The sequence below is a fragment of the Coregonus lavaretus genome (assembly GCF_964263955.1).
Source record: "Coregonus lavaretus genome assembly, chromosome: 38".
NCBI lineage: Eukaryota > Metazoa > Chordata > Actinopteri > Salmoniformes > Salmonidae > Coregonus > Coregonus lavaretus.
In genome coordinates this window covers 14609190-14625908 of record NC_140025.1, presented here as the reverse complement: position 1 = coordinate 14625908, position 16719 = coordinate 14609190, and the positions used below count along the sequence as shown (strand labels likewise).

The window sequence follows — 16719 nt, the reverse complement described above, 5'->3', positions numbered from 1 at the left end:
AATAAGGGAACCTTTGCAGACTGCGTGTTTTGGATAAAAATCCCAAGGTTCCTGTTAGAAATCTCCTAACAGTCACTACCTGTTCTGTGAAAAAAAAATCTGAAGTAAGAAGCAAAGCATCTGCACAGAATGTATAGAAAACAAGAGGCAGGCTTTTTACCATTTGCGACCCATGGTGAGTTTGCCAATAACAAAGAGGCAGACAGAGTGACAAGATCTTGCATCCAAATGTACTGCGGCTTGTACAGAGCCAAACATTAGGCTATGTATCACTTAGTTCTATAGCGATTGATCAGTCCTGGATTAATTATTAAACCTTCAGGACCGGCTCAGCCCAAACACGGTGGGTCTCCAGTACATAGACCAATGAGATTACTTCCTTCTGCACCGAGTAGCATTCACTAAGAAACAAAGAGATTTCAGTGAGAGAGAGAAGAAAATGTATCAGAATTCTAATGAACAGAATGCCATGTGATCTCTGCACACAAAGCTATTCTATCCTCCCACGTCAGGAGTGTGTGTGTGTGTGTGTGTGTGTGTGTGTGTGTGCGTCAGTCAGTTACTGAGGAGGTGATCTCATTCTGATAACATAGTATTTTGTCTCTACTCCAGGAAGAATCGCTGATTGAAATTCGTTTAATGCACACAGCGCTTTGGCTTAATAACCCTCGATGTAAAGAGTTCATGCTACGACACGGCCCTCTCGTCTATTCTATATCCTCGTTGTTTTCATACTCGCAATGGCTATGCAGTACATCATTTATATAATACACAGCATAGTGGTGGATACAGCAAACCATTGTGATAGACAAATGAGAACACTCCGGGGTGAAGATCCTCCTAGGTACAGATCTAGAAAGAGCTTCCCTCCATCAAACTTAACATTAACCATAGTGGGGTAAATGCAAAACTGACCCGAGATCAGCGTCTAGCAGACATTTCAAACTACACCAATGAGAACCAAATAAGAAGAGGGACATTCACTGCTATTCGCAAACTTCCAGTGGGTCCAAACACCTAAAGATGCCTTTGAAGCTGCTCTCTCCTGTTTCAGTCATTGGCTGCTAAAAGAAGCTTTTGAAAGAGATGAGAGAGAGAAGACAGTCAATCAGCTTGTTTGTGGGGATCAGTTTGAACGAGGCGATGCGCAGAATCAATCATCTTGATCACATAATGAGTAGCCCTAGCAGTGATTCTGCACAGTCCAACTGCAATGAAATCTCAAACATGCACATTGCAACGCCTGAACCATTGTGTGTGACACTGCAGGCTATGCGTTTTTGCATGTTCCTATTTATTGATTGTATTTCGTATTTGATGCGTGTTTTTCTGTATTCTACAGTGCTCATTTGTAAAAGAGACCAGGGTCTCAATTTGACTCCCTGTTAATAAATGCGGATATGGACAACGGTCATGTGGTCATGAGACAGCTAGCCTGAGACAAAGAGCCTCTGGTTTAGCCATGGTTTCCCGGGGCAACAGGAGCAGGAGAACAATGGGGGGAAGCAGACAGATTATTATTAAAGTATTTTCTATCATAGCCGGTTTAACAAAGGCCTCGCACTGGACCAAAAGTGAGGGTAGTGGACCCCATGCTGAGCCCATGAGCCTGTGTCCACACACACACACACACACACACACACACACACACACACACACACACACACGTCTCCCTCCTCCTCTTGATAAGACGAGATGAGACCAGCTGATATGAGCTGAGATCTCACCAGCCAGTGCATCAGTGCCAAAACGCGGCTTCTTAAGTCGCTGCTGCTTTAATCAAGCAGAAAGAGCTGCATGTCGCCAAGTGGCAGGCTAAATATAGCCTCACTATAATCAAATGTCAGAGAGGTGGTATTTAAACCTAACAGATCTCTCCACATGCTGTGCCTTCTTCACAGAGCATCTTTAAGCCTGATGAGCATTTTTAAGTCTGATTAACCGAACAACAATGCTAAGGATCTAGATTGACATGCTGTGCTGTGGTAACGGCAACTGCAACGCTTGCATAATAGTACTCTGTGGAACATGCACACGGTATTACAGGGCTGTGTCATACCAGCAGAGCTACCCGTCTCTGAGTAAATAAATACACACGCACACAGACGGACAAAGACACACATGGGGGTAGGTCATCTGTGAGGAAAAGTCCTTTGAATCCGTTCTCCTAGTATGTTGGTATAAACCCCCATTTTGAGGTCAACCACAACATACACCTGACTCATAGCAGGACCGTTGTGCTAGAAACTGAACTGTGCAAAGGAATAGTCTATCGAAATAGCAGATAGAGCCAAATCCAACACCTGCACGAAGAGGAAATGAAGGCTGACGTCAAGCAAAACCAATCTTCAGATAATGCGTGCCGATAAGCCCTCTGCAAGCTTAACCACACCACTACATGACAGGTACAGAGAGAATGAAGGCGGTGATGCTGGAGAGATGACACATTCAGCAGCATTGCGTAAGACCCCTTCCACTAAATCCAGGATATATTACAATGTTTCTCAATGACACAGTACTACTGGAGATCTTTGAGGAGGAAGTTTGCCAGGTTTGCCAGTACAAAGGTTTTAGAAATTAATTCCATCATACCCTTGCTCGAAATCCAGATGGAACTGTTAATAGATCATATAAGACAATCACAAAATAAGATTCTGGAATTCTGCAAACCCAAATCAGAAAAGGCAGCAGCTACTAGCAGTTGTGGTGCTTTATATCCAAGGTGGAAAGAGGAAGGAGGCATTTTCTCGCCCTTTTCATTTTGTTTCTCTGAGTTCATCATTAAGCCAAACCCAGGTTTAGCTTGGGTTAAGGCAAATGGACTTTGGACTAAATACATCAGGCTTACGTTACACCCTCTCCTCTTCCTCACCCCCGCTTCAAACTCAATCCTCTCCTCACAGTCTTGCGCTCATCATCATCCACCTCCCGACATTTGAGCTTTCTGGACGCATTACGTAAGGTGCCGTTACAGAGTGGGAGAGATACCATGGGGTGTATCCGAAATAGCACCCTATTCCCTATATAGTGCACTACTTATACCAGAGGCCTAAGAGCCCTGGTCAAAAGTAGTGCACTATATAGGAAATATGTTGCAATTTCAGACTCAACCATGATCCAGCTCCATAACGGCAAGATATATATAAAAAAATAAGTGCATCATTTTTTCACAGATTTTCATCTCTCTCACCACTTCTGTTCCATCAAGCCCACAGCTCCTCTGCCAACTTTGGGTGCACTTTGCCGGTGCGAGTGACGAGTGACCTCATAAATTAAGCAAGAGGCAGCTAATGGAGAGTGCCCTCTCAGCCACAGAACAGCTGTAGGCTCTCAGTGGGGTGACAGGAGGAGAGGGGCTGTGTGTGTGTGTGTGTGTGTGTGTGTGTGTGTGTGTGTGTGTGTGTGTGTGTGTGTGTGTGTGTGTGTGTGTGTGTACTTTGAGGGGATGTTGTGGAAGCGGAGAATCTGGATGACGACAATATGCAGGGGTGATTTTCCAGGGAGGAAAAACACACACACACACAAACCTGGCGCGTGGCTGCTGTTGATTTGACTCTAGTCTGGAGAAGTCATCCAGAACAGTCTTTATTCTCTACAGGACTTCACAACAGTGTAAGAACAGAAAAATCTGTCCGTGTGTGCGTGCGCGTGCGGTCTCGGCTACAGGCTCTGGTTTCCCAAAAGCATCTTAAGCTCAATGGCTCTAACGATGAACTTAGCCTTAAGATAATTTTGGGAAACCGGGCCCATAAATTCAGTCTCACAGCAGTGTAAATAACAACAGTTCCCAGAGTGCCTGTGGCAGCCAAAAGCCTTGATTTATCATCTTATCATCTCCCAAGCATGACTAACATTCCCCAGTTTCAAATTAATTAAGAAGAGCTGTGTAATATTTACTAATGAATCAAAGCCGCAACGGTGGGAAGAATCCATTGTGAGGGTAACATTTATGAGAATTCAGGTAGTCAGGGACAAGGCTTAGAATAGCATTGACAAGCAATGATGTCATCTTACATTTCCATTCCTCATTCAAAGGGCTTCTTTTTAAACTGCAATGTGCTGTGTAGCTTGAAGTTGCCCCTAGATGCTGAATTTCCTCCACTAATGGTTAACAAGGCCTAAAATTAACACCAGCCAACTGTGGGTAGATTTTGGCATTGGCGGGTGAAATGTCCATTGACGGGTGGTCAGGGCTCAACAGTGCGAGCGTTTCACTCGCATTTGTGAACACAAATAGTCAAGTATGATCAAATTTATAGTGAAATAAATGCTGCAGTAGCTGTTTTCAAAGTATTTCCGCTGTTTTGTTTCATAGCTGGTAAATGAATCGCCAAAGTCAAAGAACTATGAATCCTATATAGCTTATTCTACTTCGCGCTACAACACCGCCTGGCTGGGGGTGTGTGCACATGAAGAGCTGAGTGAAAGGTACATGTTTAGAAGCGCTGCGCACAGGCATAAAAGTCTGTCTAATTTACTTGAAACTAAAGTCTACTGAAGTGAGACTTTGTCCTTGTGTTTCTTGGCTATTTACATTGTTTTGTTCACAAGCTAGGTAGTTTTTCTATGTCGGAGTTTCAACTGCCAGGGAAGAGAAGAAAACGCTTCTACTAGTCAGAATCTATCTCACAGGCACAAACAGGACTTGAGTCGCACTACCAAGGTAACCTCCCGCCCTTAAAGGGGCAGGTACACTTTTCTGTCTCATCTATGATACACTATATACACAAAGGTATGTGGACACCCCTTCAAATTAGTGGTTTCAGCTATTTCTGACACACCCGTTGCTGACTGTTTGTCGGGAGCTTCATGAAATGGGTTTCCATGGCCGAGCAGCCGCACACAAACCTAAGATCACCATGCGCAATGCCAAGCGTCGGCTGGAGTGGTGTAAAGCTTGCCGCCATTGGACTCTGGAGCAGTGGAAACGTGATCTCTGGAGTAATGAATCACGCTTCACCATCTGGCAGTCTGACGGACTAATCTGGGTTTGGCGGATGCCAGGAGAACGCTACCTGCCCGAATGCATAGTGCCAACTATAAAGTTTGGTGGAGGAGGAATAATGGTCTGGGGCTGTTTTTCATGGTTAGGCCTATGCCCCTTAGTTCCAGTGGAGGGTAATCTTAAGTCTACAGCATACAATGACATTCTAGATGATTCTGTGCTTCCAACTTTGTGGCAACAGTTTGGGGAAGGCCCTTTCCTGTTTCAGCATGACAATGCCCTCATGCACAAAGCGAGGTCCATACAGAAACGGTTTGTTGAGATCGGTGTGGAAGAACTTGACTGGCCTGCACAGAGCCCTGACCTCAACTCCATTGAACACCTTTGGAATGCCGACTGCGAGCCAGGCCTAATCACCCAACATCAGTGCCCGACCTCACTAATGCTCTTGTGGCTGAATGGAAGCAAGTCCCCAATGTTCCAACATCTAGTGGAAAGTCTAGTGGAAAGTCTTCCCAGAAGAGTGGAGGCTGTTATAGCAGCAAAAGGGGGACCAACTCCATATTAATGCCCATGATTTTGGAATGAGATGTTTGACGAGCATACTTTTGGTCATGTAGTGTATTTTGGTAAAAAAATATATATATATTCAATATACCACATTAATTACTTCTTAATAGTAATACATTTATTGTTTTAGAAACATTACAAAGCATCCTCTGTTTTTCTATGGTTTGTTAGTGTAATTCTAGCAGCCAAAAAATATTTTGTCTGGTAAAAAATCTGCGTGGCTGGTAGACCAAAAAGTTCATTTTATGCCCTGATTGTTAAGGTTAGGATTGTGGGAGGGGAGAGGAAGCTGATCCTAGATCTGCACCTAGAGGACACGTCACCCCGGAGTGCAATGTGCAAGGACAGGTGTGGCCATTTGCACTCCCATTCATTTTAATCTAGGCCTATGCTTCCAAAGTTTGTTCTGTAATATCAGCGTCATAAAATATTTTCCCCCTAGCATCACCATAAATGACCTGATTTGCATGTGAGGACAGAGGCAAGAGTGAGGTTTTACATTGACAGCTCTAGTGTTTTGCTGGCGGCGACTTTGTGCCTTCAAACGAAGGCAGTCCATAAACTGGTTTAAAGTACATTAACCATAAAATATCAGAACTGTGACGGAGAACACATGACTGTTTGTACTTATATGGGGTAAACTTTCCCCTAGGTACAGATCGACGATCAGCTTCCCTCCCCCAATCCTAACCTTAACCTTTAGTGGGAAAATGCAAAACTGACACAAGATCAGGATCTAGGTGCAACTTCACCCTACACCCAGCAGCACTAGCTAGCACCAGTTTGACTAGCCTGTAGTCAAATGTCTCATACTGCAGCTACAATATTTGCATGCAGGAAAACATCGGTCCTTCCCAAGGCTGCATGATGTCATGTTACTGTGTGTACAGCCAGCATGAAACAATCATGCCTTGTTACTGACTGTAGAGGATTGGGCTAGCTTAAGTGTATCCTCTATCATGATTCCTGTCAACAAAAACATCAGCACATTCTCTATTACCTGATTAAATCAATACAACTGAGGTTAGACTAGCCAGGTCCCAGATCTGTTTGCGTGGTCTTGCCAATTCCTATGGTCATTGTCACGTCAATTGAGAGCAACAGATCTGGGACCAGGCTAGGGTTGTTGGAGAGTGCATTGCTGAATTAAGAAAAATGGTCAATCTACCTCTGTAGCTCAATTGGTAGAGCATGGCGCTTGTAACGCCAGGGTAGTGGGTTCGATCCCCGGTACCACCAATACGTAAAAACGTATGCACACATGACTGTAAGTCGCTTTGGATAAAAGCGTCTGCTAAATGGCATATTAAATTATGATATATTATATTATAACCAGAGTAGAAACAGATGCGCCCGCCTCAACAACAACACACGCTGTACGAATGTAAGGCCCCAAATGAAGCTAATGTTTATCCTCTCTGAACTTATACAGAGTCACTGTTAGTTAGAACAAAAGCCAAATATATGTTTTAGAAACAGGGGGAGTGAATACAGTGCAGCCCTCTGTTTACCGTCGCCCAGGTTACGGCAGCCTCGTTCATAACGGCTCAAACAGTTGTACACAAGCCAGCGGAGGGAAGGAGGGAGGGGAGAGAGAGAGAGAGAGAGAGAGAGAGAGAGAGAGAGAGAGAGAGAGAGAGAGAGAGAGAGAGAGAGAGGCGAGAGAGAGGAGAGAAAGAGAGAGAAAAATACAGAGACAGACAGAAAGGGAGAGAGAAAGAGAGGAGTGAAACTGAGTGGCGCAGCACATGGCCTGGGCTGAGGCCTGGCTGCTGGCTCCAGATATTCTCCCCATCCCATCCCATCCAGGCCTTGATCAGGCAGGGCACTGCAGAACACACTTTTGAGGCATGATACAGTATCCTCCTTTGTGAGCTCCGCAAGTGGCCACATTTCTCAACCTCTCGCAGTTTGTTTGCAATTATATCCTCATCCGCACTCCATATGAAAAGTGTCTATGGGGAGACCTCCATTAATTGCGCTTAAAAAGTGAGAAAGACAGGGGGAAAAAAACATTGCACGTTGTACTGCTAATGGTTGGCTAAATCTGCACTGATGCAAAGCAGGGGCCTTCCTGGGCTGCGACCCCAATGTCACCCTATTCCCCATATAGTGCACTACTTTTGACCTGGGCCCACAGTAATGCACAATATAGAGAAAAGGGTGCCATTTGGGACTTAGCCCATGAGTTCCAACTGGATCTGTTAGCAGCCTGTTCCAGGAAAAGCCTGGAAACATTCAGCAGTGCACTCAAAAACATGCTCTAATGTTTTCCATCATGCTGTCATGCAGGTGAATGCGGAACACAGAGCAGGTGTTATCTCAGTTCCAGAGGAGATAAGGAAATTCAAAAGCTCATGGAAGCGATTCAGAATACAAATGTCCTTTTCTGGCTCCTAAGATAGCAAGATTGCTTTGTAGTGGGGCAATTTATTCAAAATGCAAGGCTATCTAGCCTACTCCTTGTTCAAAAGCCTTTTCTCTTGCCTACCTCTGTGTGGTGTCGGTTACCCATTACCAATGCCTTTACATTTCACTGAGCAATCGCCAAACCGTATTGACTAAAACCCAACTCCGCAGTGAAAGCTTGGAAATGTCAGTGCTATTCTCTGTGAGTGGCCCTGAGCAGGGTGGCAGACGAGGTGTGACGGCACCAAGGCATCCGTCCTTTTTCACAAGCTGGTGAGAGGGCGGTGGTGCATGTAACAGAAGTGGTTCGATGAACCACGCTGGTGTGATGAGTAACTTTGTTTGCAATTTGCATGAGACCGGAAGCCTAGGCTTTAGCTCAGGGAGATAACACGTTTACAGGAGACCCGGGTTTGAACCCAGTCAGACACAGATACAGACCCACAAACAGCACTGGCTTCAGAGGGTGGTGGCCCTAACCCTGTCCTCACTGTCTACACACACCCACCAGTCAGTTCCTGAGCCTGACTCACTCAGCACAGCTTGCCAGACATGTTCCTGCCACATAGCATCCTCCACATAGTCCCAGAGGTCAAAGATCAGCCCGTGTAGCATGTCACACCGTGTATTAATGGAAAAGAGGCCAGGTGTTACAGTGAAGAAGTGCCTCTCACAATGTCAGGCTGTCAAGGTAGTCAATGCGCCAAGCTATGAAGTGTTTTCTGATGAACACACGACACACGCACATATGTGCACGAGGTCAGAGTCTTAAACCGGAACTCAAACATATAATAAACGATCCATATTCGCATGCTCCATGGTTGAGACGCAAACAAATATTTGAAGAATGTGTCTGGGCGGTTTTGTGTCAACGTCCAATGAAAATGTAAAACTTTGAATGCACATTTTTGAATTCGACAGGACTCACTCACACTTGGACCTGTGTAGGCCATAACGCAGTTGACACTGCCAATTCAGTACAGTATTACCAACCTGAGAGAAAGTGCATTGGAGATCCTGTAATTGCCAGGCCTCCGAGGCTGCGTCCCAGTAGAGCCGTTCTTTGTCAAGCCAATCTTATTACTGCCGGTTGACCATTGACCCGAGAGGTCTTTAGTGGTCAACATATTTGTCCTACCTGCCCCTGACCACAGAGCCAAGACATACTTAGCATTGGCAGGTCTGGGGTTTGCATTGTACACAATAACCCTAGTCAAAGTCTATAGGAGTGCGCCTACTGCCTTTATATGCACAGAAAGCTGGGGAGTATTCATGGTTGTGAACAGCTCTGAACTTTGCAGATAGAAATAGAATGAATAGAGCCAACAAATCTGAGAGACAATAATTTATGTTCTACACAATATGTTTCTATCTGAACGTTCCGTAACACTACACCCTCCTGAACAGGCCCCAGGTTCTTGGGAGGCGGAGAGCGGCGGAGGGCTGGACTTTGATTTGTTTAAGAGAGAGACATCAGATTGGATAGTGTCCGTCGGTGGGTGATGTATGGGTGTTTCTGGAGCGGACAGAATCTCTCAGCACCTGATTAGTATTGACTAAGAACACAGAGCGGAGCACTCGGTGAGAGGAAAACACACAGCCTCTTCACTCACCACTAGCAGACCTCAGAGCTCAGCACATTATGTTTAATCCAAAGGAGGGCTAGACGGTTGGCCCAACATTTCAGAACCAAAACCACCGATTCACCAACGTCTATGACATGGCATTGACATGACAACATGACTCATCCATGTTATGTCAAAGGCTACGTTATGTTGAATGACAACATTCCCAGAGTGTCTTTGATAGTCAGCTGTTCGGGGAGAGTAGTATTCCCTCATCAGAGGGAGAAGCATTTTCTGCGACAGCAGCAGTCTGCGAGATGAAATTGTAAGCTGCATTATAATCCTGCCTGAGCTGCGCCGTGATGCATTAGGGTTCCCGTGCACAGGGAGGCAGCGGCGTCATTGTCCCGTGTGGCATCACTGAAACCTCAGCCCTCCGTCATTTGCCGGCAGTCGTCTGTCCCTGGTCGGGGGTGATGCGATTGATGACAAAGATTAAGAAGATAAAGAGATGGGCCATTCTGAGGCAGAAAAGGGCTGTTCTGTCCGCACTCACGGCCGGCAGCGTCTCAAAAACAACAGCCTACTCTCTACAAATCACACAGAAGGCCCAACTTGCGGCCGTGCCAAAAGCAACATCCACACCTTTCAACGGCAGCCAGCAAGGGGGAGACGAGAAGAGAGCCAGCCAGATCTCAGGAGCCCGGCACCTGGCCTTTCATCCTCTTACATCCCCCCTTCATCGCCCCTTCACCTTCTCTCTCTACCAGCATGATTGCATTTCAGCAGAGGGATAGCTATCGCGCTACGCTAACACTCAAGAGGAAAACACTGCTTGGGGATTGGCTGCATCAACATGAAGCAGACAGACAAATGTCCACATCAAGGCCGTTCTGAGTCTGGCTGAATCAATCCTCTCCCGCTGAGCCAAATCCAGATTGAGCCATCCTTGTGCTGTTAAGAGCCTCTGTGATCCTCTGTGTCTCTGGCCCAGCTGAACTGAATGGTGGCAGGCAGACAGTATAGTGGATGTGCCTGGTATCAGAAGCTCAGACCAGGCGAGTGATGGCCTTTCCCTCAGAACTCACATCAAGTGGCTATAGACGGAGAGGAGACCCAGGCAGCTATTTAGGCCCACCCGATAAGGACCTCTCAGATTCACTTCTTAAAGGTGACCTTCTAGAGTTCAAGTGACTACAGATGGAAACTAGCCTGCTGGCTAAATCTGGCACATTTACAGAAATGTTGGGGAATGTGCATTGTCCCTGTCAAATAAATGTAATTTAAAAAACAGTGAAACACTCTGATGACCAGCAAGCACCCTAACGTAACATGGAGTAAGAAGATGTTCAGAGCGTATAGAAGCAAATATACTGAAAGAAAATATAAACGCAACATGTAAAGTGTTGGTCCTATGTTTCATGAGCTGAAAAGAAAAATCCCAGAAATGTTCCATATGCACAAAAAGCTTATTTCTCTCAAATGTTGTGCACAAATTTGTTTACATCCCTATTAGTAAGCATTTATCCTTTGTCAAGATAATCCATCCACCTGACAGGTGTGGCATATCAAGAAGCTGATTAAACAGCATGATCATTACACAGGTGCACCTTGACCACAAAACACAATGCCACAGACGTCTCAAGTTTTGAGGGAGCGTGCAATTGGCATGCTGATTGCAGGAATGTCCACCAGAGCCATTGCCAGAGAACTGAATGTAAGCTGCCTCCAACGTCGTTTTAGAGAATTTGGCAGCACCTCCAACCAGCCTCACAACCGCAGACCACGTGTAACCACGCCAGCCCAGGACCTCCACATCCAGCTTCTTCACCTGCGGGATCGTCTGATGTTTAGGGCCTCATTTATTTATTTCAATTGACTGATTTCCTTATATGAACTGTAACTCGGTAAAATCTTTGAAATTGTTGCATGTTCCGTTTATATTTTTGTTCAGCATATATTGGAAGATATCGTAATAATATAGGACAACAGAAGTAGTTATTCTATGCTTCCCCACCAACATGGAAAAACATGATGGCAGCTTGACATCCACACTAAAGACAAGCATTTGTGAAAACTAGGCCTAAATACCATTGTCATAGCATAGAATCCTGGTAATGAAACCCAAAGGTATTCATGCTGTGGCTTTTCTGCTTCAGCTTATTGGAAATTGTTCTCAAATTAAAACATACAAGAAGGTTGACAGAATGTAGTGTGTGGGCTTTATCTGTGGGTAATGTTATTTGTCACAGAATAACGTTAGGGTCTGGAGGAGGCTTGTGCAGCAGTCTGAAAACCACCAATAGCCCTGAGCAGTGGAACACATTAGGAAATGTTTCATTTAAATGTCTTACTTTTCTTTGCAAACAACTTCCAACCACATTTGTGCATTGTGGGCTGTAGGACAGTCAGCTACAGTATGTGAAAATAAAAAGTAACAGAGGGTAGACTCTAGGTTGCCTACTTCTGCATATCAGACTTCTAATGTCTAACAGAGACCACAGCTGGTTAAGAGTAGTTATCAAATGAGGGATGCAAAATCGCCACTACACCATAAAACATACAAAGATAAAACAAGTCTGCAAAAGTCTGCAAAAAAAAAGTCTGCAAAAGGACAAGGAAGCCATGTTCTCATTAACACTTCCTTATTTCACCCACAACCCAGTCAAATAGACAAAAATAAAACTGACTTAAAATAAAAAACGGACTTAGGCCTACACATTACAATGTGTAACTAAGCCTGCAAACACGTAGTAACACCACACAATACTCGCATAAACGTCCTTATCTGACCTCACACTTTCTTATCACTGCAAGGAAGCAGAGTGGCCACCGTAGACCCTCCCTGGTCACTTAACCTGACCACGTCCTCCACCAACAGTCTGACAAGCCTATGGCTCTATGAGTTAGGTCATTCAATTGCAGAGTAGGTCTCGAATCCAAACTCTGCCAGTGCCAGCAAAACAGATAATCCTAACAAGTACTTATTTTGTTTTTATTTAGTCTACATGGAGGAAGCATTGTCAAAGAACTTCGTCCCAAACCCAAACAGCTGCTAATGGGTGGCAGGGAGGCTCTCTCAGAGTCGGGAGCATTTAGCAAGGGACTAGGCGTTGCCCTCGGAGTTCTGACTGTGTAACTGGTTGTGGTGACTCAGCCACATCCATACACAGCTGTGAGGTGGGTTGGGCACTGGCCAGGCCTGACATGTTTGTTTGCTCCCTGCTCATCTGGGCTGTAGCTTTAGTGAAGAGAGGTGTTCTGAGAAACTGACCTACCCACTAAGGATGTGCTACCCCCAATGGAGATTGTCATGTTAGCGCATTCTGTCAGATGGAAACGTGTTTGCTCTTAAATCAAAAGCAGAGGGACATCTTTACAAAGTGATCATTTTAAAGCTATCTAGCTGCTTGCTTTAAATGTTGAGGCAATCGAATTCAGGAGATAAAGATGTTTACTTCATGATTATACCAAAATGTGCATATTTACAGTGATTAAAGCAGCATATTTTGTCTAGGTAGTACATTAGGTCTGATTGTCAGAACAGAGGCATCTCTCCATGGCTGAGCAGGGCCCAAACTGTCTGACTGAGACACAGTGTGGCAGCAGGGTGAGGGGGGAGGCACCACACCTCTTCCTGGGGCTCTGGGTGCTCCACCTTGATAGCTAGCAGCCTCTCAGAAGACAGGCGTGTTCCCCTCACTGTCCAGATCATATCTGGGTAATTGCCTTCCCAGCCCCACATGGCCCAGGGGAAAGCAGCACTTGGGCTGACAGGGCTGCCTGCCACACAGGACAGAAGTGGAGAGGAGGGGTGGTGCTTCAGGGACGACTCAGACTGTTGGGGCAAACCACACTGCCAAATGATAGGTGTGTCTATTTACAGGTTAGAAGTCAAGACAACCAGTATGGTCTCTTTCCTTTGACTAGTCAAAGAGCGTTCCATTGGTTGACAAAGGGTTGGATTGAGACATCAGTGCATTTATGCCCGTGTAGCTCAGTTGGTAGAGCATGGCGCTTGCAACGCCAGGGTTGTGGGTTCGATTCCCACGGGGGGCCAGTATGAAAAATGTATGCACTCACTAACTGTAAGTCGCTCTGGATAAGAGCATCTGCTAAATGACTAAAATGTAAATGTAAATGTATGGGAGATAACCTCTATGTCGTAATCGCTGTAGCACAGGAAGTGGCAGTTGCTGCAGTACAGAAGGACCACAATGTCCTGACCGACACAGCTAGCAGGGACCTGTCCCTGATACTGAAGCAGCCCAAGACGGCGGCAGTATGCTTATTTAAAAAACACTAAATTATCCTAACACAGAAAGGAGGCCGAGTTAAACATTCTTTATTTAGTTTAAGAAACGTTCTGAAGCCTGAGCGGAATGGGCCTAGCTCTCTCAAGTGTAGAACGCTCACTTTGTAACTCAATCGGCATAATCTAATTCCGACCATATTCTGTCGCCACACAAAGTCCCCATTGAAACCTCTAAATACTTCACAAACTACTGAGAACCAATCCCAGGGCAGCCCAAGCAAACAAACACTCAGTATTTCTCAGCCGGCAAATGTATCATCTTAAAACCGATGCGTGAATGAGAGGCCTTATTTGAGCTATGTTCAAGGCAGCGGCCTATAAGAGAGCTTTCTATGTTCTCGCAGAAAAGGTATGTGAAAGCGGAACGGTTTTCTATGGGTTTGAATATTGGAGCATTCAACTGCTTACAGTAGGTTAAGGACAGAGGGGTAACTAGGGTGAATAGAGCCATTTCAATGCAGGCTCAGAGCACAGCTTTATTCTTACCAGTATAAATAACACTATTCACCTAAGTTCACATCAGATTCACTGGAGAACTGAGTGTCTGCTAGTTAGTTTTTGTTATTTACTTTCAATGTGTCCAGACCTAGACAACCAGGTGAGCTCCTAATTAATACAATTACCTTAATTGTTCAATCAAGTACAAGGGAGGAGCAAAAACCCGCAGACACTCGGCAACTCCAGGAATGGAGCTTGACATCCCTGCTATAGGCCTATGTCTTAATATTTTGACATGTTCCAGAACTAGGACTGGGGATTTCCAAGGTGCAATGTCTTGTTTTTAATGTCTTCAAGAAAATAAGATTTAGCCATCTTTGGGGGGAAAGAATAAGCTAGTGAGGGAGAGAGTGAGCCTCACCTGCCACGTTGACCTTCTCTACGTTGGTGGCGCTGGGCGTGGCCGTGCTGGTGCCGTTGGTCAGGTTAGCCCCCGTGCCGTTGTAGATGTTCTCCACCTTGGACTCCAGCTTGCCCAGCCGTACCATAATGTTGTCCAGGAGCACCGCCAGGGTCTTCTTCAGATCTGGAGGAGGGAACACAGTATAGCATGACGCATAGATACCTCATATCAGTCTTACAGCTAACCAGCTAACTTGTCTTGAGGCTACAATATACAGTACAGTGTTTTCTATATTTCCATTTCATTTTCCTATCATTTCAATTGATCTCATGGATAGTCATTTTCAAATCTCAGATTGCCCCTTTAAAAAGTAAAGACTTTTGAAGGACAAGGTGTAAATTACAGCATAGTGATATAATGCCAGTGAGTCTCTCTCCGCAGTCCCGCTCAGAGAAAATGCTTTTCTATTTTTGTCTTCATAACTAGGCTAATCAATATATCGTTATCGTGCAAGTAATCTGAGTACGCCTTGTATACTGAGAAGGCCTGTTCTTATTGGCCTTCCTCTGAAAAAGGAAAAACAAGAGGAGAGGATCAGGTTATTTCAGCAACCCCAATAAGTCATTGGATTTCATGCTGTCCATTAGGGGACTCATTTAAATGTAAAACTGAGCTGGCGGGTGTATTTGAGAATGACCTTGCTGCTTCAGTTGGGTCTGTGCATTTCTATGGGCATCTCCTGACTCCGGTAGCTATCCAAAAGGAGATTGGTTGGACGATGGGATTGAAAAGACACTAATGTAAGGTGACATTCACAATAGGTGTGTCCCAATAATGTCTCCTTCCTGAAGTGTGCACTCGTTCACTACTTCCCACAAATCTAAGAGCATTGGATTGGTTGGTGGAGGCATGGGCTAGTGGGAGTTTCCACCATGTTTCTTATACTACTCATCTCCTTTCAAATCAGTGAACAAAATGCATAATTTTGGGAGGAAGGAGAGATAATTGGGACATAGCCCAGTAGCTAGCCAATAAGAGGTGGGATGGGATAGAATGGACACTACAGTGAGCTGACATTCACAATGACATCCTCTCGGTTTGATTCAGTAGCATTTCAGGACTTGGTATGCAGGGCTTGGCATTTCAGTGCTGAGTCCTAATGGTGTTTATCTGAGATTTACCCTCCAGCAGCCATGAGGACATCAAGGATGCATCCCAAATGGCACCCTATTCCATATGATGCACTAGTTTTGACCAGGGCCTCCAGGGCTCTACGCAGCTCAAAGCAACTGAATAAAGTGTAAAGCTTCTAAAGCTACTGTATAACATGCAACACAAACTTGAGTGACTTCAATTCCATTTGTTATAACTGTCTGATTACTTTTTTTTAATTATTTACATATTATTGTTTATGGTGTTGAAAATGAATGCACTCACTAACTGTAAGTCGCTCTGGATAAGAGCGTCTGCTAAATGACTAAAATGTAAATGTAAAATGTGTTGTAAGATCTTTTCACAGATGATCGATATTGACTTGCAAGTGCAACACACATTTTGGCATTGCTTTCAATTTCATTCGTTTGCATATAACTCTGATTTTTTAATTTTTTATCCAAGATGCTTAACATATTGTTTATTGGTATGACCTAACATCTTGTCACAAAACAGTTGATCAATTTGGACTTGCGACATTTTGTCATGCCATTAGTAGCTACCGAGAAAATTAAATATGACATGACCCTTCTGCCCCTGAAATGTTTTCCTTTCCTCCCGCCACCCCAAGAATATTCCGGAATGTCCTCAACCTCATTAACATTCCATGAGGCGGTGGAGCCGTGAAGACAGCGATCGCACCCCGTCTGTCACACGTCAGCGCGGCGACTGCGGTGCAATTTCTCTGGCCGCGCGTCGCATTTGATATGTCACTCCCTATCGTGCCAGAAAGACGGCATGGAGGGAAACAGGCCTGTGTGTGCCGCCGTGGTCAGGGAGAGAGGGAAGGGAAGGGACGGAGAGGAGAGGAGGCGTGTGGGAGAGAGGGAGGATGCAGCGTTTTGTCTGCTCTGCACGGCTG

At 45.1% G+C, this 16719-nt stretch overlaps 2 protein-coding genes across 3 annotated transcripts in view; one reads left to right on the top strand and one right to left on the bottom strand.

Moving 5' to 3' along the window:
- Positions 1-16719, top strand: part of LOC311111964 (uncharacterized protein) — a 426062-nt gene that overhangs the window by 202362 nt on the left and 206981 nt on the right. The gene's annotated exons all lie outside the window — the stretch shown is intronic.
- The window catches only part of LOC311112502 (coiled-coil domain-containing protein 126-like), a gene marked incomplete at its 3' end in the record, with an annotated part of 43091 nt that continues 39399 nt past the window's right edge, over positions 13028-16719 (bottom strand). Inside the window, exons 3-4 of the mRNA XM_084155635.1 lie at positions 14664-14828; positions 13028-13272 (exon numbers count right to left, since the gene is read on the bottom strand). Coding sequence (XP_084011761.1) covers positions 13028-13272; positions 14664-14828 — 410 coding nt within the window. The remainder of the gene's footprint in view (positions 13273-14663; positions 14829-16719) is intronic.